This window comes from Mesoplodon densirostris, chromosome 10 (genome assembly GCF_025265405.1).
Source record: "Mesoplodon densirostris isolate mMesDen1 chromosome 10, mMesDen1 primary haplotype, whole genome shotgun sequence".
Lineage (NCBI taxonomy): Eukaryota > Metazoa > Chordata > Mammalia > Artiodactyla > Ziphiidae > Mesoplodon > Mesoplodon densirostris.
In genome coordinates this window covers 44602886-44627006 of record NC_082670.1, presented here as the reverse complement: position 1 = coordinate 44627006, position 24121 = coordinate 44602886, and the positions used below count along the sequence as shown (strand labels likewise).

At 40.3% G+C, this 24121-nt stretch overlaps 2 protein-coding genes across 4 annotated transcripts in view; one reads left to right on the top strand and one right to left on the bottom strand.

The window, feature by feature from the left end:
- Positions 1-4852, bottom strand: part of LOC132497919 (collagen alpha-1(I) chain-like) — a 51693-nt gene extending 46841 nt beyond the window's left edge. The window contains exons 1-2 of the mRNA XM_060111461.1: positions 4832-4852; positions 203-1102 (exon numbers count right to left, since the gene is read on the bottom strand). Of these exons, the coding sequence (XP_059967444.1) occupies positions 203-1102; positions 4832-4852 (921 nt within the window). The remainder of the gene's footprint in view (positions 1-202; positions 1103-4831) is intronic.
- On the top strand, positions 491-24073 carry RAB23 (RAB23, member RAS oncogene family). Of its 3 annotated transcripts, XM_060109612.1 has the most exons (8): positions 491-775; positions 1327-1354; positions 6674-6893; positions 9411-9496; positions 15644-15800; positions 17576-17658; positions 18487-18579; positions 20719-24073. In XM_060109612.1, the coding sequence occupies exons 3-8, from the start codon at positions 6739-6741 to the stop codon at positions 20856-20858; spliced, it is 714 nt and encodes a 237-aa protein (XP_059965595.1). In that variant the 5' UTR covers positions 491-775; positions 1327-1354; positions 6674-6738; the 3' UTR covers positions 20859-24073. The 3 variants fall into 3 exon arrangements, with proteins under 3 accessions (XP_059965595.1, XP_059965594.1, XP_059965596.1); XM_060109611.1 differs by lacking the exon at positions 1327-1354; XM_060109613.1 differs by lacking the exons at positions 491-775; positions 1327-1354 and adding an exon at positions 2421-2440.
- The last annotated feature ends 48 nt before the right edge of the window (positions 24074-24121 follow it).

Sequence of the window (24121 nt, the reverse complement as noted above, 5' to 3'; positions counted from 1 at the left end):
GGACAGAAGGATTCAGCTACTCCACAACCTCGCCAACACTTGGTATTTTCCTTTTTTTTTTTTTTTCTATTCTATTTTACAGTATTAAAACAACTGAAGCAAAGTTTAGGTTGCTTTGGGGGCCAACTTTTGGGTTTCTGTTTGGTTCTCTGAATTATTATGCATCGCAGACTTGCACTTGGTCCAGTCACAGAGTACGTACCGAGTGCATTTTCGACTTTGCTCCAGTTTTGCTCACTCCGCCACTTGGATGTCCTCCGGTCATGAGTATGAGGTGTGCATCCAGGGCGGGCACGTCCTGTGAGGACTCTGAAAGCTGACCACTGGGTAAGCGAAGGGTTTGCGGCCCTTCCTCGGCAGCGTCCTCTCCCGCCGCCTCCTGGAACCCCACCAGCCCCAGCTGCCTCACAGGGAACGCGGCGCCCCTCAGCCTCAGCCAACTCGGGGGCGGAGCAGCGGGGCGAGGCCGGCGGCGCGCGCGTGCGCACTGAAAGTCCGGCGCATGCTCCGAGTGCGGGGCGTCCGCCGCAGAGGGTAGGCGAGTCTCCCGCGCCCTACCCTCCGTGGCGGGGCCGCAGCGATCTGCTGGTTCCAAGTCCTTCTGCCAGTAAAGTTCCTGAAAAAAGTCACAGTCATTCTTAAAAGAGCAAAAGAGGGCGCGAGCCGGTCGGAGGCCCTGACGGGGGCTGGCGCACCGGGCGGCGGAGACGGCGGTTACACCGCGACCAGGAGGAGCGGTCGCGCCGGGCGGTGGGCGGCGGGCGGCGCGGGGACGGTGAGTAGCGGCTCGCGCCCGGGGCGGCTGGCCGCACTCATCGCCCTCGACCGGGGCTGGCTGCGGAGGACCCGCCCGTCCCCGCGGCCCGGGATGTGCCCACCGGGGGCCGGACAGGGGCTCGGCGGGAGCCTCCAGGCCGGGCGCCCCTCCCCGGCCCGGCTGCCGCGCGCCCACTTCGAGTGCGGGGCCCGGGTCCCCGCGGCAGGCGGTGGGCGCAACCCCCGGCGCCCCCTCCCCTCCCCGCGCCCCCGCCTCCCTGGGGTGGCCCTCGGGCGGGGAAGTGCAGCGGGGCGGTGGGGACTGGGCGTTAGGTGTGGGTTGGGGCTGGCGGGGAAAGGGCCTAAGCCCCACCCTGGCTTCCAGACCCCGTCCTGGGCGGCGGGCCCCTTTGCTGCCTGCGGCCCCACCCAGCCCGGATATTGCTCGGGTTCCGCTCGAATATGAATGAGCCTGACTACGCGGTCTCCTTGACACTGGCTACCGCAGTGTCACTTCACTCGGGGATCCCAGTGGCAGTACAGTCTGAAAAAAGCTGTCTACTTCTCCAGGTTTTATGTAACTCCTGACATCTTCTAGGTAACTTCATTGAACTTGAGAAGTTTTTCAGTGTTTTTATAAATATAATCATACCTGTGCTGAAGTACAGGCTGTGATGAAAAAGCCACCCTTTCGATCAGTGAGTTAACTCATCCTTTACTTTTCTAATGTATTGGACGGCTGTTGGTTGGCAAAAATCTTTAAAATTAAACTTGGAAAAAGAACACATGTAAAGTGTTACTGTCAAGCTTTTAAAGTATTGTACTCAGAATTATGCTGATTTTCTAAGAATTTAATTGTTTTGGTATGGTTCTTAAAGTCTGCAGAGTAGTGGCTGATAATCACAGGAGTCAGACTGCCTGTGTTAAAATCTGATTCCACTTACTTTTCTTTACAATTTATTATTTTAAAAATTATTATATAGTAAAATTGACTTTGTTGGGGGGGTGTGCAATTCTGTGAATTTTAGATATATGTAACCACCATAACAGTCAGAATTTAGAACAGTTCGATCACCTCCAAAACACTCATGCTACCCTTTTATATCCTCCCCCTTACCCCAACCCCTGGCAATTACTGATCTTTTCCAGAATGTCATAGAAATGGAGTCATGCAACATGTAACCTTCTTTCACTCAGCATAATGCCTTTGAGATTCCTTCGAGTTGTTGGATGTATCAACAATTTATTCTTCTTTTATTGCTGAGTAGTATTCTGTTAGATGGATGTGCTCCCAATGAAGGACATTTGGATCGTTTCCAGTTTTTTGTGATTATGACTATAGCTACTATAAACATTGCTATACAGGTTTTTGTGTGAACATAAGTTTTCATTTCTCTAGGGTACTGCTAAGATTGGGATTACATGATCATATAAAGTATGTTTAACTTTGTAATACACTGTCACACTGATTTCCAGAGTGGCTCTATCATTTTGCATTCTCACCAGCAACATGTGAGAGTTCCAGTTGCTTCACCTCCTCTCTAGCACTTTGTATTGTCGGATTTTTCTGTTTAGCCTTTCTAATAGGCATGTAGTGGTATCTCGTGGTCTTAATGTGTCTTTAACTAATGGCTAAAGATGTTGAATATCTTTTCATGTACTTAATTGGCATGTATAATCTTGGGTGAGTATCTGGCCAAGACTTTTGCCTATTTTTAAATTCAGTAGTTTCTTTCTTATGTTGAGTTTTGAGGGTTCTTTATATGTTCTGGATACAAGTTGTTAGATATGTTTTGCAAAAGTTTCTTGCAGTCTATAGCTTCTTTTCATTGTTTTAACAGTGTCTTTCACAGAGCTAATGTTTTTAATTTTGATGAAATCTAACTTATCCATATTTCCTTTTGTACATCTTTTGGTAGCATGTCTAAGAACTTTGCTTAATCCCAGGTCAAGAAGATTTTCATCTTCTAGATATTATAGTTTTATATTTAGATCTATAATCTATTTTAAATTATTTATATAAGGTATGAGATTTAGGGGAAGGTTTACTTTTTTGCATATGAATGTCCAGTTGTTCCATCACCATTTGTTGAAAAGACTGTCTTTTCTCCATTTAATAGTTTTGCACCTTTGTCAAAAATCAATTGGCTGTATTTGTGTGGGTCTATTTTGGCCCTCTGTTGTGTTCCATTGATTTCTGTATCTTTCTCTTTGCCAGTATCAAACTTTCTTGATGGATGTAGTTTTATAGTGTCTTAAAATTGGGTAGCATAATCTTCTCCAACTTTATTCTTTTTCAAAATTGTTTTAGGTATGCTAGTTCATTTGCCTTTCCATATAAAGTTTAGAATCAGCTTGTCTCTAACTACAAAATATTCTGCTGGTACTTTGGAATTATATCAAACTGTAGATCAATTTGGGGAGAATTGCTATTTTTACTTTGTTGAATCTTTCAATCTGTGAACATGATGTATCTTTCCATTTATTTCATTGTTTCATTAGTGTTTTGTAGTTTTCAGTATACAGATCCTGTACATGTTTTGTTAGATTTATGCCAAAGTATTTCATTTGGGGAGGAAACTATTGTAAATATCATTTTAAAAAATTTTGGCTTCAAATTGTACATTGTTAAGATATTAGAGGTACAGTTGAGTGTTGTGTGTTGCTCTTGTATCCTGTGTCCTTGCTAAACTCACTTATTAGTTCCAGGATTGTTTGTTTGAATCCTTGGAGTTTTCTAGATAGACAATCATGTCATCTGTGAATAGAGATAGTTTTTTCCCTAATCTATGAGCTTTTTAAGTATTTTAGTTGCCTGTTGCTCTGGCTAGGCCTAATGATAAACAGGAGTAGTGACAGTGGACATCCTACCTTGTTCTCAATCTAAGGGGGAATTAAATCTGTCTTTCAGAATTAAGTGTGATGTTAGCTGTAGATTTTTTTTTTTTAATGCCCTTTATCAGGTTGAAGAAGTCGTCTTCTGTTTCTAGTTTGCTGAGAGTTTTTTTCACAAATGGATGTTGATGTGGTTTTACTTCTTTACTCTGTTAATACAGTGGATTACACTGATTGATGTTTGAGTATTGAACCAGCCTTGCATTCCCAAATAAAGCCCATTTGGTCCTGGTTATTCTTTTTATATATTGCTGGATGCGATTTACTAATATTTTGTTGAGGATTTTTGCATTTGTGTTCATGAGGGGTTATTTGTTTAGTTTTCTTTTTTATACTGTCTTTGTGTGGTGCTGGTATCAAGATAATGCTGGCTTTATAAAATAAGTTAGGGAGTGTTTTCTCCTCTTCTGTATTCCGGGGGAGAGTATGTATCATTCTTGAAAAGTTTGGTAGAATTCTCCAGTGAAATCACCTGAGCCTGGAGATTTCTTTTTGAGTTTTTAAAGTTATAAATTCAGTTTTCCTAATGGTTATATCAATTTCACTGATTTCTGCTCTTTATTATTCCCATCCTTTTGCTTGCTTTGGGTTTGTTTTGCGATTCTTTTTCTAGTTTTTTGAGGTGGGGGCTTAGATTATTGATTGAGACTTTTCTTCTTTTCTAAGGTAAGCATTTCGTGCCATAAATTTTCCCTCTCAGCAGTATGTTAGCTGTGTCCCATAAATTTTGACATATTTTCATTTTAATTCAATTCAGTTATTTTTTGAATTTCTCTTGAGCTTCTTCTTTGGCCCATGGGTTGTTGAGAAATCTGTATTTTTAATTTCCAAATGTTTGGAGATTTTCCTGTTATCTTTCCATTACTGATTTCTAGTTTGATTTCATTGTGGTCCCTTTATTTGGCTTTTGTTGAGGGTTGTTTGATGGCCTAGAATATGTTCTATTTTGGTATATGTTCAGTGGGTGCTTGAAGTATATTCTGCTGTTGTTGCGTGGACAGCTCTATAAATGTTGATTGGATTTTGACAGTTTTCTGGTTTTAGAATTTCATTTTGTTTTATTGTGTTTTATAGTGTTTTTGAGTATCTCTTTGTGTAACTTGTTTAGCTGCATAGGTAATTTATCAGAGTCTGTTGGAGTCAACATTTTACCAGTTCTAGTGAAGTAAAGAAACCTTACCTCCCTTTTGTCCTCTTCCATGTACAATTTTTTTTTTAAATTTGGCTGCGCAAGGTCTTAGTTGCAGCATGTGGGATCTTTGTTGCAGCATGTGGGATCTTTGTTGCAGCACGCGGCATCTTTTTTTTTAGTTGCAGCACGTAAGCTCTTTTAGTTGCGGCATGCGAGATCTTTAGTTGCGGCATGCAGGATCTTTAGTTGCAGCACGCAGGATCTTTTTTTATGTTTTTATTATTTCTTTTTTTTTTTTTTTTTTTTTTTTTGTGGTACACGGGCCTCTCACTGTTGTGGCCTCTCCCGTAGCAGAGCACAGGCTCCGGACGTGCAGGCTCAGCGGCCATGGCTCATGGGCCTGGCCGCTCCACGGCATGTAGGATCTTCCTAGACCGGGGCATGAACCCGTGTCCCCTGCATCGGCAGGTGGACTCTCAACCACTGTGCCACCAGGGAAGCCCAGGATGTTTTTTCAGTTGCAGCATGTGGGCTCGCGGCATGCAGGATCTAGTTCCGTGACCAGGGATTGAACCTGGGCCCCCTGCCTTGGGAGCACAGAGTCTTAACCACTGGACCACCAGGGAAGTCCCCTCTTCCATGTATAATTACTTGTCTTAAATGTTTTCTCTACATATATTGAAAACCATATTGAACAGTATTATAATTTTTCTTTCAACTGTCAAATGTAACATAGAACATTTAAAAGAAGTCTGCTATATTTACCCATATTTTTGCTTCTGTCATCTTCTTTCTCTTGTTCCAGTACTTTAAGTTGTTGTTTTAATCATTTAATTATGTCTGAAGTGGAGACCTAGAACCTGTACTTTAACAAGTGCTCCTAGATGCTTCTTACAATCGTGCAAATTTGTGAAGCATTAGGGACAATTACTGCGACTCCATTAGGGGCAAAGAAAGGAATGTTCTTCACATTTCAGACATGTTTTATGTAGTGGTTGTATAAATGGATTTTTGGTTAAGGTAGCTGGAATATAATAGCTAAGTAGGCAGGAACTTAACTAATAATTTTAAGAAGAAATATGAACAAATTGGCTTTCTGTTCTTTTCAGTCTAAAATGCGAACAGTATACATTCTATTACTTTCATCATATGAGTAACTGTAACTAGTCTGAAACTAATGAAAAAAATGCATGGTATAAGATGATGTGTAGAGGATCCATTGTAATCTAAACACTAAAGCACTGTAACTAAGAGCCCGATGCTATCACGTGGTTGCATAGCATTATACAAAACCCTTCCTTAGGGTGCTGTTCTAGGGACATTGATTATTTATTACCTGTGAGGATGAAGAGCAGTTTCCTTAGATTTTGTATTTGTTGCCCATTTGGTGGTAACTATCCATGGAGGATTTATTATGGTATATGAAACTACCATTTTTTTGAATGCCTAACTTTCAGTGTGCTAAGGGCTTTGTATCTATCATTGATCAACAGTCCTGTGAGGTAAATATCCTCAGGAAACTGAAGCTTCAAGAGGTTAAGCAATAACTTCACTAAGAGCACAGAACCAGTAAATAGCAACTAGTAAGTCAGGCCTCAACTCTTAACGCTCATACTCTAGTCTCAGTGAAAGGCAGAACTATGTAATCTAGGCATTTATTGGTACCTGGAAGTCATACATTCTGCTGTTGTTAAGGATGCAAAAGTGAATGGTATTATTGTCTCTCTTTTCAAGGAATTTACATGATCTGAACAGGGTGGGGAGGGGGCCTTCATCACAGAAAAAAATTCTTACAGTTCATTATGATTATTTCTTGATAAAACAATTATAGCTTATTTTATTTTATATAGTTTTTATGTCATGAAAAAATAACTTCATTTTAAACCACAGATTTGAGAGAGAAGATCGGATCACCTGGAATTAAATTTGGCACAGAAACCTTTTCAACTCCAAAAATGTTGGAGGAAGATATGGAAGTGGCCATCAAGATGGTGGTGGTAGGGAATGGCGCAGTTGGAAAATCAAGTATGATTCAGCGGTATTGCAAAGGCATTTTTACAAAAGACTACAAGAAAACCATTGGAGTTGATTTTTTGGAGCGACAGATACAGTATGTACTTGGCCATTTTATCCTCTTGGTTTTGATATGTGAGCTGTGTCCAAGAGTTTGCTCAGAATAATAGTAACTGAGTACAATACAATCCAAGGCTAGGCATCTAGTGGCAGCGGGTTTTCAGTTATTCACTCCTTTGTGTGTCTTCGTCTTCTTTTTTCCCCTTCCCCCATCTCTTCCCTTCCTCTCTCATTTTTTCTTCTTTTTTTTCCCTACACTTCTCCCTTCTCTTTTTTTCTGTCTTACATCTGTTTTATATTTATTGGTGGCACCCTGGGCACTTCTTAAACACAAACTGACGCTTGATTCTACTGAGATTTCTGTCCACTATTTTATTTGGAAGGAAAGTTACCCGTCTCACAGAATAATTTTCATCTCTTATATTATGGGATCTGTTTGTGTAAAATGTCTCTTCTCTTTTTAAAACTGGGCATATAGAAGTTAGGAATTAATAATTTGTTTTTACTTTAAAGAAATAAGAGAAAGATTTGAGAGGATTAAATACTCCTGTGAAAAGGAAATCCAATTGGATTCTAAAACACATCAAAGTAACACTTTTTGTCATTAGTCCTGAGAACTTTTAAGGATATTTTAAATTGTAGGAGAAACATTAAACAAATCTGATTTAACTATCCCAGACACTAGCATCAAAGATAATTGTGTTCATTGTTTTAAAGATTGTTGAATTTATAATCTGTATTCTGTTACCCTCTTTTTAAAAATACTTCTCTATTTGCTTCCTTTCTTAGATATTTTAAGGGGATTCATTTTAAATCTTGATGATGTTTATTTTTTGCACTTGCTATCTGGACCAAATTAATATTTTAAGTATACAGTTGACCCTTATTATTCATAGATTCCATATTTATATTTTAAGTATGCAGTTACTTCTCATTATTTGTGGATTTCATATTTGCAAATTCACTGCTTGCTAAAATTTATTTGTAACCCCAGACTTAGTACTCCCAGTACTCTGGTGGTCATTTGTGGACATGCACAGAGCAGCAAAAAATTTGAGTCACTTATACACACACGTCCGGTTGAGGTTGAACAAGGCGACCCACTGCGTTTTTGTTTCATCTCTCGTACCGTACATGAGTGGCCTTTTCATGTTCTGTTTTTGTGCCACATTTTTGTGCTTTTTATTGGTAGTTTTGCTGTTTAAAATGGCCCCAAGCCGAGAGCTGAAGTGCCGTCTGGTAACCTGTGACGTGCCTTATGGAGAAAACACATGTATTAGATAAGCTTCGTTCAGGCACCAGTTATAGTACTGTTGGCCATGGGTTCAATGTTAATGAATCAACAGTGTATGTTAAATAAGGTGTGTTTAAACAGAACAATGCAAAAAACAAGGTTATATATTGATCAGTTGATGAAATTGTAACCAGGGGCTCACAGGCACCTCACCCGCCTGGTATTTTCCCTCAGAGGAATGGTTCAGGATTTGCTAATTCAGTGTTGGCAGTGACTCTGTAGAACAGAACTACTGCCTACGAATAAGACAACAGGTGTGACAGAACAGAGTTAATTTGGGGGTTAAAGGGCAACCAAGCAGTAAGCTGCTTCTTTCCTTTCTTACTATTCTCCCCCATTAGAATAGGGTAGCAGGAGGAGGGCAAGCACTGACCTAAGGGAACCCTTTCCCAGGACAGCTGACCCTGGGTGTCCAGGATCCCACGGACACCAGCGTCCACGGGCACTCAGTCCCTTGTATAAAATGGCATAGTATTTGCATTTAACCTACACACGTGCTCCCACAGACTTTCAGTCATCTCCAGATTACTTATAATATCTAATATAATGTAAATGCTGTGTAAATAGTTGCCAGGCACACAGTAAATTCAAGTTCTACTTTTTGGAACTTTCTAGAATTTTTTTTCCAAATATTTTCTATCCGCAGTTGGTTGAATCCTCAGGCGTGGACCCCTCGGATACTAGTCTTAGAGTCACCACTATCTGTGACTGTGGTTGAAGGAAAAAACATGACAGATAAATCCAAATCGTGTAAAATTACAGCTTTAGGGGAGTGTCTTTCACCCTTTACTCGCACTGTTGGTAATGGTATCAGCATTTAAAAGCACTCAGACTTTTTCAGAGTGAAACCAGCAATGTAGTTGTTTTTTTAAAATAAGTAAGTAAATCAATTTATTTATTTGTTTATTTATTTTTGGCTGCGTTGGGTCTTCGTTGCTGTACGTGGGTTTTCTCTAGTTGTGGTGAGCAGGGGCTACTCTTTGTTGCGATGCGCGGGCTTCTCATTGTGGTCGCTTCTCTTGTTGTGGAGCATGGATTCTAGGCGCACGGGCTTCAGTAGTTGTGGCACACGGGCTTAGTTGCTCTGCGGCATGTGGGATCTTCCCGGATCAGGACTCGAACCCGTGTCCCCTGCATCGGCAGGTGGATTCTTAATCACTGCACCACCAGGGAAGCCCAACAATGTAGTTTTAATACTTCCAGATTTGAAAAATAAAGACATTTCCTTTGCATATGAAATACATTCATCTCTTGTTTCAGAGTTAATGATGAAGACGTCAGGCTCATGTTATGGGATACCGCAGGTCAAGAGGAGTTTGATGCAATAACAAAGGCGTACTATCGAGGTAAATCATGGGTGTCTTTAGTTTGTTTTGACATGTTCTTTTAGCTGAACAAAGAACTTTGCTTTTCTTGTTTCCCATAGAAGGATTTCTCTTTAAGAATATTTAAATTAATTCCAAAGTATTTTTTAAAACCCCAGGCTATTATTCTTCTAAAGATCTTGTTGGGTGGTAAATAATACTCTGTGCTATAGACTGTTTATTTCTGCCTTAGAATTACATGACTCATATAGGCATTCCCAGACCTAATAAGTCAGAAGTTGTGAAAAGTCTTCTCTGACTCCAGGGAAATGACTACATAGTCAGAGTGGAAACTAACATAAGAAAAAGTAAAGCCCTGGCAGACAAGATGGCATTTTGTTATGATATTTAATGTGGGTAAAGCCTTCTCTAGGCTATACGAGTTCAGGGAAGTATGAGATACCTGTGAAAAGGAAGAGCTACAATGATAGGATCTAAGACTAAATAAACTGTGGGGGAAATTCCTCTTTTTACCTACCTAGCTTTCTTCTCTAAATTCTCAGCCTAAAACATATGTTCTTTTTGTGTGGAAAAAAATAGATTGGGTTATTTCTTTTTAAGCTTTTGACAATGTGATGTAGCAGTATTACTTTTTAACTAGTGTGGTTATTTTTGGAGAAAGTATTATCATTATGTCTCTCTAATTTAAAAGGACAAAACTGTGTGAGCCTACAATTATCTCAAAATAAAGTTTAACTTAAAAAAAGACAAAACTGGTCAAATGTCAAAATGATTTGATTCGTATATGAATAAAAAGGAGAAAACGTTGGAACTGTACAGTTAAGTAGCTCATTTGGGTTCCTAGTTTAAAGAAAAAGACCAGGTAGCTAAACATATTTTAATATCCACTGCCATAAGACTTTGTTCAACATTATTATCTTCTAATTTTTTTAACTTGACTCATCCAGTTTGTTGCAAACTTCTTGTTTTAACTTGTTAGATGTCCATGAATCATACCGTTTCTCTTTCATATGTTTACAAAAAACATTCTTTGCCAGAAACTAAAAAGAGAGCCCATAATTGTTAGTATTTACATCTTAATTTATATGGGTGATGTTCAAATTTCTTTTCACTTTGGTTCATTTGGACTAAAAGGCTTTAAACAGCATTGATTTCCCTGTGTTTAACATTTTAACTTAAAGCAATCTTAAGTGTATAAATAGATCTGTTAAAAGTTTTTTTTTAAATGTAACGTTTTTTAGCCAACTATGTTAAAATGGCAAAGAGGGTGGATACTGAGACAGGTCTTAAGCTTGAGCTTTTTCCCTCACATCCCTATTTGAATTAAGGAACAAACAGTGGCAATGTTACATGAATTTGAGAAATGGCATATTGGACTTATATGCTTTTTTTTTTTTTTTGAGGTTCTATCAGAGTGTTTTTGGTTGCTGACAGCAGAAAAGCAATTTCAAACCGACTTATTTAGCGTCTGTTGACTTGTTACTGGGAGTAGCTTTCATTTGTGGTTTGTTGGGACTGTAACCTTGCTGATTCTCCTGGCTGGCCGCCTCCCTGTTGGGGTTCCTCTTCATGCTGATTTTCCTCTTGTCTGCAAGTTTGCTACCATCGACAGTGCTTTTTGTTCACATTCTTGGGGACCGAGGGTTACTTCCCACAACAGTGGACCAAAAGTCCAGAGCTTTTACCTGATTAGACCACCTTTGACCAGATTACAGTGAGTAGTCAGAGGAAGGTGATTGCCCTAATGGGCTTGGCGCACTTGGGGCTCCCCCAAGGCAGTGGGAAGTTTAGCTGCCTAAACCATAGGCTATTGTACAGAGGGGGAGAGGTGTTCTTGGGGACAGGGCACTGGATGGCAGCTAGGCACCAGGTAATATCTGCTACTAATATAGATTCAGATGATATAATTAAATAAAGAATAGGAAGAAAAGGTAAGGTGGGCAGAATGAGTTAAGATAGAGATTTAGTGATAGAAACACTATGCCTTATAAAATTACGACCGACTTATGTCCTAAAAATGTGTTATTCAAGATGCATAAAAATTATATTTAAAAAAGAAAAAATTTTTTATAATTCATTTAAAAGACCTATTATAGCAAGACCATTGCTCCAAGGCATCGTTATGTTCTTAGAATGCTGGCTTAATTGTACAGTGAGACATGTGGAAACATGATCTCCTTATCGGTAGGTTAGAACAGAGCACAGATCATATTAGGAAGCCTTTGGAGCCCAGATGACTCCTGTTAAACCCTTAAGAAAGTCCACCCTAGGCAGTAGAAACCGTACTTAGTACAGAAAGTTACATACAACATGAAGTAGATTTTTATTACAGTTTTTTACTGAGACTTGGTTCTCAGAAAAAAAATGCTTCTAAGTATATGTAAATTAGGTTATAGACTTGAGACCTATTATTTGATATCATGCACATAAGTAGAAGGAAACCCTTATTTTCTTTTTTTTTTTTTTGCTGTACATGGGCCTCTCACTGCTGCGGCCTCTCCCGTTGTGGAGCACAGGCTCCGGACGCACAGGTTCAGCGGCCATGGCCCACGGGCCCAGCTGCTCTGTGCACACGGGATCCTCCCGGACCGGGGCACGAACCCGTGTCCCCTGCATCGGCAGGCGGACTCCCAACCACTGCGCCACCAGGGAAGCCCTGTTTTCTTAAAAAATAATTTTTTTCACAAATATAAATGAATATAAATTGTTGGAAATGAAACAGCTCTGGACAAGAAGCTAGTTATAAGTTATAATTATAAATGCAAGAATTAAGGAACAACAGAATTAGACTATGCAAGTCTGAGGTTTGTTTTGAAATTATGTGAGCATGGAATCTGTGACAGATTGGTTCATTGAATAATTTATGTGCTTTAGATTGTATAGAATGTCAAAAAGAATAAGGGACAGCATTTTAAATCCTGAGTAGTATCTATAATAGTATTTTTAAAGCCTTTGCCAGTGTTCGCTAGAGCAGTGTTTCTTAAACTTGACTGTGCACAGCAATCCCCTGGGGAGCTCATTAAAATGCAGACTGAATTTGTAGATCTGTGGGTGGCTCCGAGAGTCTGCATTTCTACAGCCTCCCAGGTGGCACTGATGCTGCTGTCGGCCACACTCAGGACCAGCCTACAGACCATCTTGTAGGATCTGTCAGTGATTTGAGGATAGAATTACTCTCTGCACATTATGTGTCTTGGAGAGTATTTTCTGAATTGCATTAAAATATAGTGACTTTTTTGGAATGATCTTATTAAGGAGGAATAAATACTTGCTATTGGTGATCTTATCATTGACACCAAAAATTTATTCAGAGCTCTGTATTTTTGATGCATGGACAAGTGAGGTAGTTTATTAACTGTTAGAAGTGATCCATTTATGGGTGACTTACTGTTATCTATGATAATGAAGAAACTTTTCCTATGGTGCAATTTTTAGGGTAGGTAGTATTGAAGGAAGATTGAATAGTAGGAAAATAAAGGTCTTTGTAAAATATATGGGTAGAAAACACTAGCTGCCTTTCACTATTAACAACAGAGAAATTAAAACAACTTTCCCAAAAATGGCTGGTACAAACACAGAGCTAGGGGTCCAAGGAAGAAAAAGAAGGGAGAGCAGTGTGGGGTGATTTTAATTTACTTTATTATTTTTTTAGGGTCATTTTACACCTCCCCCCCACACGCACACACACACAGCTGGGTGGGTGTGGGATGTAGAAGTGAGAGGCCAGGGAAAGAAGGGAGAACTGTGCATAAAGGGTGCAGTAATGAGCCAGTTACTACTGCAGGCGGGGAGATACGCCTCCGGGTGACCCCACCCCAGGGAAGCTGAGGTTTTTATCCCCCCTCAATCCTCCCCAGGCATCCAGTCTCCTTAGGGGGTGTGCTAGACCACCCCTGGCAGAAGAGCAGAGCGCCCCTGCAGCCTGTGCTGGAGGGTCGGGGCGGGGAACACACAGGGCACCTGTTGGGGGAGGGGGTACCGTGCTCACCTCCCTGGTGGCTTAACTGAATCCAGGTCCCTCCTCCTCCTCCTCAGAGGGCACTGTGGCCCACCCCGCCCAGTGTGGTCTCTCTACCCAGTCCTCCACTAAATAATTTTGGGTTTTATGGACAGACTTTTTCTTTTATCCTTTGCTCCTTGATTTTTCAAACAAAATTATGCTTTTCTTAGTTAATCATTCTTACTGCCCATATCTCTGGCACCATCTGCTTAGTTTTTTTTGTTAGTTGTTTTTGTTTTGTTTTGTTTTGTGGTACGCGGGCCTCTCACTGCTGTGGCCTGTCCCACCGCGGAGCACAGGCTCAGCAGCCATGGCTCACAGGCCTAGCTGTTCCGCGGCATGTGGGATCCTCCCGGACCGGGGCACGAACCCATGTCCCCTGCATCGGCAGGCGGACTCTCAACCACTGCGCCACCAGGGAAGCCCAATGTGGACCGTTTTTTAAAGGCTTTACTGAATTTGTTACAATAGTGCTTCTGTTCTATGTTTTTGGTTTTTTGGCCCCGAGGTATGTGGGATCTTAGCTCCCCAACCAGGGATCGAACCCGCACCCTCTGCATTGGAAGGCAGAGTCTTAACCACTGGACCGCCAGGGAGGTCCCCAAAAAAGTTTCTTAAAGTATGATTAAATAATGTTTTATTTGTAGTTTAAGTAAATGTTAGAGTTCAAGTAAATATAAATTTGTTGTCCAATATGCTAGTGTGATCTCTTCAGTTTTACTTCTCCTTCAATTCTGAGCAAGTCTCAGGCTGTGTCTGTCAATCTGCCTGTCCCCCACCCCTCAGTTTTGCATAATTAATTTATTCTTTGGTCCAAAGCCTGTTCTAGAGGAGAGAAGCCTCTGCTTTTACAGTCATAGTGAACTGCTGGTTTTTTCCTTCATCAATTGTTCTTTGGGTTTCTACCATATTCCCTCAGGTGATAAACCTTTTTTGGCCCTAGAGTGTCTTAGGTAGCCCAGGTATGTGTGTCTTGAGGTTTAGTAGGAAACTCTTACACCTGGGGTATCTGGAAGGAAGAAGTAGCAGTGAGGAACCCTCTTGACTCCAGGACGATTTTCTCTTCTCACCTGTTTTTGTCACTGTGCTGCCTGATTCAACAGCAAATCATTGGTAAAAACCCTCTTCCAGAAGGTTGATGCTTATTTTTAAAATGGGATATTATCAACCTAATGTGATAGTTGATAGTTAAAATATTGTCAACCTAATGTGATAGTTGATAGTTAAAATATTGCGAGTATGGTATGGGAATTATGCAGTTAAAGAGGGTGAAAAACTAAATTAAACTCTTTTCCTCTCTACTATATATAAATATTTTACTCTTGGCACTGGTTCCTAAATTACATTCTTTAGCATTGATGGTATTCTGCTACTAAAATAAAATAATATAGATTTTTTAAAATAAGTAAATAGAATGAGAAAATTATGATTTTTTCTCTCATAGACTTTCCTTAAATCTGTGCCAAAAGAAATTAAGAAGCAGGTGACAGATATTAAAGAGAAGAACTCAGCAACTCTGTCATTCATGCCTAGTTTACTGTTCTCTCTGGCTTTTACAGTGTTATTAAATATATCAGTATTTTGTGGTGTTCCACAAGGAATGTGAATAATTTTGAGGGTACTTTGGCACTTGCACAAATTTGAGAACCACTATTCTTTGTAAAAATTGGTTCTTTGAATTAGAAAATAGAGTTTATATGTTAAAAAAATAGGGCTGCCCTGGTGGCACAGTGGTTAAGAATCCACCTACCAATGAAGGAGACACGGGTTCGAGTCTTGGTCAGGGAAGATCCCACATGCCACGGAGCAACCAAGCCCATGTGTCACAACTACTGAGCCTGCGCTCTAGAGCCCGTGAGCCACAACTACTGAAGCCCGCGCGCCTAGAACCTGTGCTCCACAACAGGAGAAGCCACTGCAATGAGAAGCCTGCACACCACAATGAAGAGTAGCCCCCGCACACTGCAACTAGAGAACAGCCCGCGCAGCAACGAAGACCCAACACATCCAAAAATAAAATAAATTAAATTTTAAAAAAAAGCAGTGCTACAAAGATGAGTTCAACATTTATTTACATAAAAATTGTTTTGAATATGTAAAAGTTTCCCTCACCCTGCATAGGATTGTTTCATTAATGTAAATAACGTTTTTATTTTGTGAATTTACAGGAGCCCAGGCTTGTGTGCTTGTATTTTCCACCACAGACAGGGAATCTTTTGAAGCTATTTCCAGTTGGAGAGAGAAGGTGGTGGCTGAAGTTGGAGATATACCAACTGTACTTGTACAAAACAAGATCGATCTCCTTGATGACTCTTGTATAAAGAAGTAAGGTGGCTACTGTTGAGGGGGTGGCTGTAATTCTGTAAAGCTAAAACCTATTTCAGTTTTTGCATACACTTACAAAATTTAGGAAAGTTTTTAAAAAGACTGCCTTATACTTAAAAATTTCTGTGAGCTATTGTGTGATTGGTTTGGGTTAAAAAAGTTCACACTGAATCAGTAGTAAAGAAAATTAAAGGAGTACGTTTTGAAAGCCCTTTTAGAATTCCAGGTCCTTGCAGCTCAAATCCAACTCCTCATGTGAAGTCAAATCTAGACAGAGTAAGAATGTTAAGAGAAACATCCCAGAACTTCCCTGGTGGCGCAGTGGTTAAGAATCTGCCCGTCAGTGCAGGGGACATGGGTTCGATCCCTGGTCCGGGAAGATCCCACATGCCGCGGAGCAACTAAGCCCGTGCGCCACAACTACTGAGCCTGCGCTCTAGGGCTCGCGAGCCACAGCTACTGAAGCCTGCATGTCTAGAGCCCATGCTCTACAACAAAGAGAAGCCACCGCAATGAGAAGCCCGCGCACCGCAACAAAGCGTAGCCCCCCCTCACCGCAACTAGAGAAAGCCTGCGTGCAGCAACAAAGACCCAACGCAGCCAAAAATAAACAAATAAGTAAATTTAAAAAGGAAAACATCCCTAGATGTTTTAATATCTAGCATAAGTATGTTGATGAGTTTAAATAGGTAAGCAGTTCAGATTCATATTGTTTTGTATACCCAGAACCATTATGCTTACGTTTGTGAACAGAGTTTGGCATCCAGATAATTTCTCTGTATAAGTATTTGTTTACTGCATTATTAACGTTTTGCTGGCTTTGAGAATACTTGGTGTTTACCTTATTTTTTTATAAGTTCTTGTATTAGTTGTCTGATGCTGTATAACAGATTAGCCCAAAACTTAGTAGTTTAAAACAACAAACATTTATTATGTCACAGTTTTTGTGGGTCAGGAATTTAGGAGTGGCTTAGCTGGGTGGCTTGGTTCTGGGTTTTCATGAGGTTGCTGTCAATATGTTGCCGGGGCCTGTGGTCACAGGAAGGCTTTTGACTGGGGCTGGGGGGGTCTGCTTCCGGGATGGCACCCTCGCTTGGCCATGGGCAGGTGGCCTCTCCTTCGGGCTGCAAGTGTCCTCAGTGTGTGGCAGCCGCTTCCCCAGGCACATGATCCCAGAGGAGGCAAGGTGGAAACCACAGTGCCTCTTATGAGGAGTCTCAAAGTCACACGCCATCACTTATGTATGTCATTGATGACACAGACCAACTTGATTACAGTGGGGGAGGGGAGGCGTATGGTAGAATCATTGGGAAATATTTTAGAGAATTGGGAGTCACAATGAAACTAAAATTAGGAGTCCACTGTTCTAGACACATCAGTATACTGACTTGGGTTTTGGCAGCAAAGTAGTTTTGTAGCCAATAAGAGTAAGATAGGTAATGCAGTATAATAAGACTTTCAGAGTGTAATTAAATTCAGGTGTTTTTAATAACCGAAGAGAGAAAATTAAAGTAGTATATAAAGAAAAGTGACATTTAGTCATTTTAAGGCTAGAGTAAGTGACTTTATAGAAAAGTGTCTTGCAGTTACAGTGAGATGGCTGGTGTTTACCCCCCCAAGAGCAGTGACAGTTGAAAATCCTGCTCAAGCACTGAGTGTAGCTCTCACCTGTTCTGGAAGGGCTGACCGCCGTCCTCAGGCTGTATGCAGTAAATGTAATAAAACAAGTTCTCAGAAAGTACCTTTACATGCATTTTCTTCAAATTGATGTGTAGTGAGGAAGCTGAGGCACTGGCAAAAAAGTTGAAGCTGAGATTCTACAGGACTTCAGTGAAGGAGGATCTGCACGTGACGGAAGGTAAAGTGCCTCTTAACAGTTAACAGCAGGAAGTTTGTCTATTCTTCTTATGCCTTTTATTTTTGTTGTTTAGAAATCGTATTTGTAATGAGAATAGAATTTTCTCTTTGTCATGTATCATTAAGTAAAGTTTAAAGGCCGATGCTGCTCTGAGTTTGAGTCCTTGATTATTTACTAACGTCTTTGAATAGTTGTTACTCTACAGCAAAACTCCGGTGGGCTTTTGTTTTGTTTTTTATCTTTAAAAATACAACTGGCTATGTGTGTGTGTTTTTCAAGCGTACCTTCTAAAATTGCCGCGTTAGAACCCCGCAGCGGTGGACACCCCACTAGGTAGTTACAGTGACCTAAACTTGTTTAATAGTGTCCTAGTTTAAGAAAGTGAGATTAGAGAGAGATGGTGGTTATTTTTCTCATTCCGGAATTGCTGCTCATTTTATTAGATTGCAGCTCAGCTGTTGCTTCAGTGTCCCCTGAATAGTGGTTTTCAGCTAAAGAAAGAGTCTTTTTAAGACTGAGTCAGTTTAGTGTTGCTGAATATTAGTCACTATTCAGGTACTTAAAACTAAAGAGCCAATGACTACAAGTAATATTTTATTTCTTTACTAATAAAATGCCAGTATATATTTATTAGTATTACCATTGTAATTAGGTATTACTCAGATAATTTCTAGAAGTTGAATTTTTTCAACTAGATTGTATACTTCTAACCATAATTTTCAATTTGTTTTGTAAGTATAAATATTATAGTAAGTGATGTGAAAGAACAGGTTTTACATGCATAATTATACTGACCTGGCAAGGGTTTTGGTTTTGTTTTCATTCCAGTTTTTAAATATTTGGCTGAAAAATATCTTCAAAAGCTTAAACAACAAATAGCTGAGGATCCTGAATCAATGCATTCAAGTAGTAACAAAATTGGTAAGTACCCAGGAAGTTTTAGCCCCATGTTTACCTGGTAAATTTATTTTCCATTCATTATTATCATATTTACTGGGTTTTTTTAAAGTACAGTGTGACTGGAAAGCGAGAGATGAGTGATTATTAACTTTAGTAGTATCAGCTCTCACTAAAAGGTATATTGAGTTAAAAGATTTTTTAACTGATGAATTTTCTAAAGGTCTGTTCTTTTTGAACACTTGTTTCTCTGACTTGACACTTGCACCATCTCCACACCTCTTCCCTTTCCTGCCACCTTGCTGAGCACCCATCCTGATTTTTAACATGAGATGCCAGCAGAGTTTAGTATTTCCTGGAGAACAGGAAGCACCTGTCCACGTCTTACTTTTGGCCATGGCTTCTGGGAGGATGGGCGCCGGTCCTCTGTCCTAAGGACCTCCTGCCTGCACCCCACTCCTCACTACACACACACACACACACACACACACACACACAGCATTTTCTTGGCCTGTTTTAACGTTTCTTACTTTGCCCTTTTTTTTTTTTTTTTTTTCTTTTTGCGGTATGCGGGCCTCTCACTGTTGTGGCCTCTCCCGTTGCGGAGCACAGGCTCCGGATGCGCAGGCCCAGCGGCCATGGCTCACGGGCCCAGCCGCTCCGCGGCATATGGGATCCTCCCAGACCGGGGCACGAACCCGTATCCCCTGCATCGGCAGGCGGACTCTTAACCACTGCGCCACCGGGGAGGCCCTTACTTTGCCCTTTTTATTGCATATGTTCCTACTGTCAGACACCTCACATGCTCTGAGAAACAACAGGGCAGTTGTGATAAGCCGTTGTCTGGTCTGGTCTCCTGGGCCCACCCTGTCTCCCTCCAGTCTGCTGATTAAGGCCCTTTGATAGATTCTGGTTGTGGAACACATTCAATGCAGGCTTTCTTCATCCCAGCATTTAAAGACAGTTTGGTCCATCCTTCCTGTGCGGCCTTGTGCCCCACTTTTGTAATGTACCCTGTTTATGGTTCCACCACAGGGCCCGCTGTTTCTTGAGCCTGCAGGGCTGTCTTACTCATCCCTTTGCTCATTTTGGCTCTTCCGTTAAGAATAGCCTCCCCTTCCCACCTTCTGTTGAGAACTGTGCATCCCTCAAGGTCTATGGAGAAAGCTCTCGACTATCTGTCTGGCTGAAGCACAGCCTTCACTTCTCTTAAATGAACAGAGACCTGAGTGCAGGGCATTGCCAGGGGTCCAGTCCCTCCATGTAGTTTGTCCTTTCTTATGAATTAGGTGTGGTTGACCCTTCCTTTGAACCATCTGTGGGATCTTGTCTCTTTTATGACACTTAACATAGAGTGTCCTGTAGCATCACTGCCTGTTTGTAGTGTCTCACCTCACTCATCAGATTGTAAGCTTCTTGGGGGCAGGAATTAGTCTTAGTAGTCTTTGTGTCGCTCATAGTATCTCTGGCCCAGAGTCTTGTGTATTGTGGACGATAAATAGCCCATAAACTGGAGATTACGTCTTAGAACCAACATTGTTCAAAATTAAAACTCTAACAATTGAAAGTTTTTCTTTAGTTCATCCCTTTTGTCTGCTCATCACTTTGAGTATCTGCAGACCATTTTGCTGTTGTTTTAGCCTGGATAGGAACATCTGACATCACTACCGGCTCTTATATACGCAGTATCTTTATCAACATATCACAAATTCTGTTGTTAACTACAGGCAGGTACTGTTGAGGAAGTTCTATGATGTAAAATTATTAAAATTATCATATTTACAGATTTAAAATTTCAAAACTAGATTGTTAGTGAAAAGAGTGTGTAGAGAAGCACACAAAGGGAGGAAAGAAGACCATATGTGCACTTCAGCCTACATGTGTGTACCACATCACTGCAGGGATGCGTGAGAACTCTAAACACGTGTGCCTTAGGCGAGGGGCTGGGGTGGGTGAGAGACTTCACTGTGACCCCTTTGGTTCCCTTTGAACTTTGAACCCTGTGTACTGGCTATTAAAAGTAAATGAAATGAAAACAAAAGCTTAAAACTGTAAATATTTGCATATGTTGCTGATTTACTAAGAAGCTGGGTGCACAGTCTGCAGTAGGTGACCCTGAGGTCCGTTAGTGTTAACCTCTGTGTTTTCCCTCAACTTATCCAGGTGTCTTCAGCACGTCTGCTGGGGGTCACTTGGGTCAGAATTCAAGTACCCTTAATGGTGGAGATGTCATCAACCTCAGGCCCAACAGACAGAGGACCAAGAAAAACCGAAATCCTTTTAGCAGCTGTAGCATACCCTAAAACGCTTCAGGGAGGAAGAAATTAATTGTATTGTGCAGTAAGATACATCCAGCTGTTACGGTAGGTTACACAATTTTTTCGCAGACTTTGCACCTAATGGTTCTCTGAAAGCTGACAGACGTAAACAGATAGCACTGCTCTGCAGTGCTTTTCAGAATGGAGCAAGATCTCTGGTGGAAAAATTACTGCCCTCTGGACTTATTTTAATTTTTTTACATTAGACGAAGCTTCTCCTGTTTTTGAAGGAATGCTATAAGAAACATCAAAAACAGGTTTTGCTGAATTTGAAATGCTGGAAAACGTAAATAAAATGCCTAAATATACTGGTACAGATTTTAATATCATGGGTCGAGGAAAGATAGCAACCGTTCTTTCTCTGAAATTGGTCATCTAGCTTTTCTAGGAAGTAGTATTGAATCTGAATACTGAAAAGAATAATACTGAAAGGCGAACCCTAATCTTGCCAGACTGCATTAGTATGTACTTTGGCAATGTTACTCGTGCAATATCTGTAGATGTGGAATGTGGAGGTACGTGCGCACGCAGATCCCTGGTTCTGGAGTAAACAGAAGGTGTGTGCAGTGTTTAAGGAAACATAGACTCTAACTCATTCATTCATGAAACCATTTACACATTTATGTGTATGTTACAAGTTTCTATTTTCAAATGAGAAATTCTAGACAGATATTTTGCAAAATGAGCTCAGATTTAAAAAATGCTTTTGTGCCAAAAATACCATACCTAATTTTCAGTGCTTTACCAGAATTTATACTGTTGATAATCTCTTTTAAAAGCAGTTTTCCTCTCTGACAGAGGAGATGAAAGAGTGTCTTAGTGCTAGAGCCCCTCCCAGGTGGCACTGGTTGCGTGCGGAATCTTTTCGTGTCCCTGCACATGCATGGCGGGCTCGAGCTGGCGGCTGCAGGACCCCCACCCTGTGCAGCGTGGCCGCCCTGTACCTAGTGCCTTTTGCTGTTGACAACGCAATTCTGAACTTTTAGGATTATGCTAACAATTTTTTTAAATACACAAGAGGTGATCTTTTGTCTTAAACCACATTACAGATTTTATAATGCCCTGCAACTCTAAAGCATCTTTTTGTTTACACATTTTTTGTATGGTATTTTGAGATTATCATTTAAAAATTTCTATAAACTTCAGTTTGTATAGCACTTTCTCAAGAGCTCTGTCAGCACCAAATGCAAAATAATTTCTTTTAATAAGTGATTTTAACATGTAATCATTGTGGCAGAGCATACATTTTGTGACTTGGGACAGTAGCTTTCCAACTCAGATCATTAATTGCATGAACTCTGGTAAAACTGATTATCATTCATCAATGACTTGTTTTTAACCCCTTGCAATATACCTGGTTTTTACAGGATTTAAGTATATGTAAAAATAACTTTTCTTGGAAAATGTGTCAAAGTCATTTTTCATTATTTCTACTAAATGCATAATGTTTTATATATTCCTTTTGTATGTTTTTTCTCTCTCGTTCTTTTTTTTTTAAAGTCTTCCATCTGCACCACCCTCATCCCCTGTCCAGATTAATGTTGAAAACATAATAGAATTTTGTAGGGCATGTCTTTAAGTGGTCAGGAGTGAAGGTTTGCTTTTCATAATATTGAAATAATCTGGCATTATCTATTTCAAAGTAATATGTTTATTTTTATGTCACCAGTTGTCACCACTCCCATTGCTGGCAGTGGGATAGGTGTTGGGGAAAAACTCTGTTCCTAACAATGGGTACCCGCTAGTGATTCCCTTTTCTACTCTCTGGAAATACAGTCCCTTTAATTTTTGCACAAAATATATTTTGCATCAAATAGTCTTTAGTAGCAGAAAAATCACGTTACATAAAATGCTGTAGTTCTATTTCACATTAATTAAATGTGTGTGGGTAAAAGTTTGTTATTTTTCTATATTAAAAAAATCTGATGATGGTTGCAGTTCCCCTGATATTTGTAATATAATTTTATGTATTTAGTTTTGTCCTTTTTTTTTAAACAAGAACTGAAGAGAGATCTTTGTTGCACATTTGTATTTTTAATTTGCAATTCTGTATTTTACCTGACCATAATTAGTCATTTTAAATAATTAAGTAGGCCTAAAAATCAGCCACAAGTAATATGTTAAATACTTTCTCAATTCTAAAAACCTTCAAAATTGACATTATATTCTTTCACCTTGAGGCCTTTAATTCTTTTAAATAACTACTAATTTCTAATGAGTCATGGATGCTGAAGAAGTACTAAGACCCCGGGACGTTGTGCATTTGTGCAGTAATAGCTTTCCTATGTCGTGGCTCATTTTTGGCTGTGGCGTGGCTGCCGTGTCGCAGAGTCCTCAGGATTCCTTTTCCTCTTTCAGTCTGCCTCTCAAATTAATAGTGTACAGATTAGGCCACATAAGGCGATATAATTAAATAAAACCAGGCTAACTGGTTTCCTTTTTATCTGCCCAGAGTTGACAGCACTCATGTACTTCTTCAAAATAAAGTAAAACTAACACTATCAGAAGAGCCCCTCCCCATTGTGGCCGCAGTCCTGTGCTTTCTGGGTGCCTCAGACGCTGGCAGCGCAGTGCTTGGGAAGAACTCACTGATGGGCTCCACTGTGCCCAGGGCTCCAGGGCTCGGGTCTCCTCTGGGATCCTGGGATGGGGAAGTGGCCTCAGGACCTGACATTCCAACTTAAAGGGAACTACTTTAATGTAAAATATTGTTAATTTTTTCCCTCCTTTTTAAAACCTTTGAAATAGTTACTGGTAACTTGCTAAAGTGCTCTCGTTACTGTTACGGTATCTGTTTCTCTGAAAACAAAATGAACTGACAGGTGAAAATCTGTCCCACACTGCAGTCATCTAATGAACAGAGAAAGTCTGGGCTGATGTGGAGTGAACAGGAAGGGGAGGATTTCCAGATGGTGACGGTCTTTGGGAACATGAGAAAAACTTGGTTGTCTGCTGAATTTTCAAAAAGCTGATAAAGAAAAAATGGCACAAAAAGAAAATTTTCTATCTCACAGTGAACCTAATGATAGCAAATTAGTCTGACAAATCAAGAGGATTTTACTAGTTATCAGTGAGAGTTAATGTTTCCCATGAAAGAATAGATTTAAATAAGGTGAACTTGGGCTGGCATCAAAACTATCATGAATGTCCTCAGATTGTAATTGCTTTTTATGAAGAGACATATAAATATATAAAACCAATCTGCAGCTTGACTGGTTTTTTTTCTTGAATTGTGAAAGAATACCTAT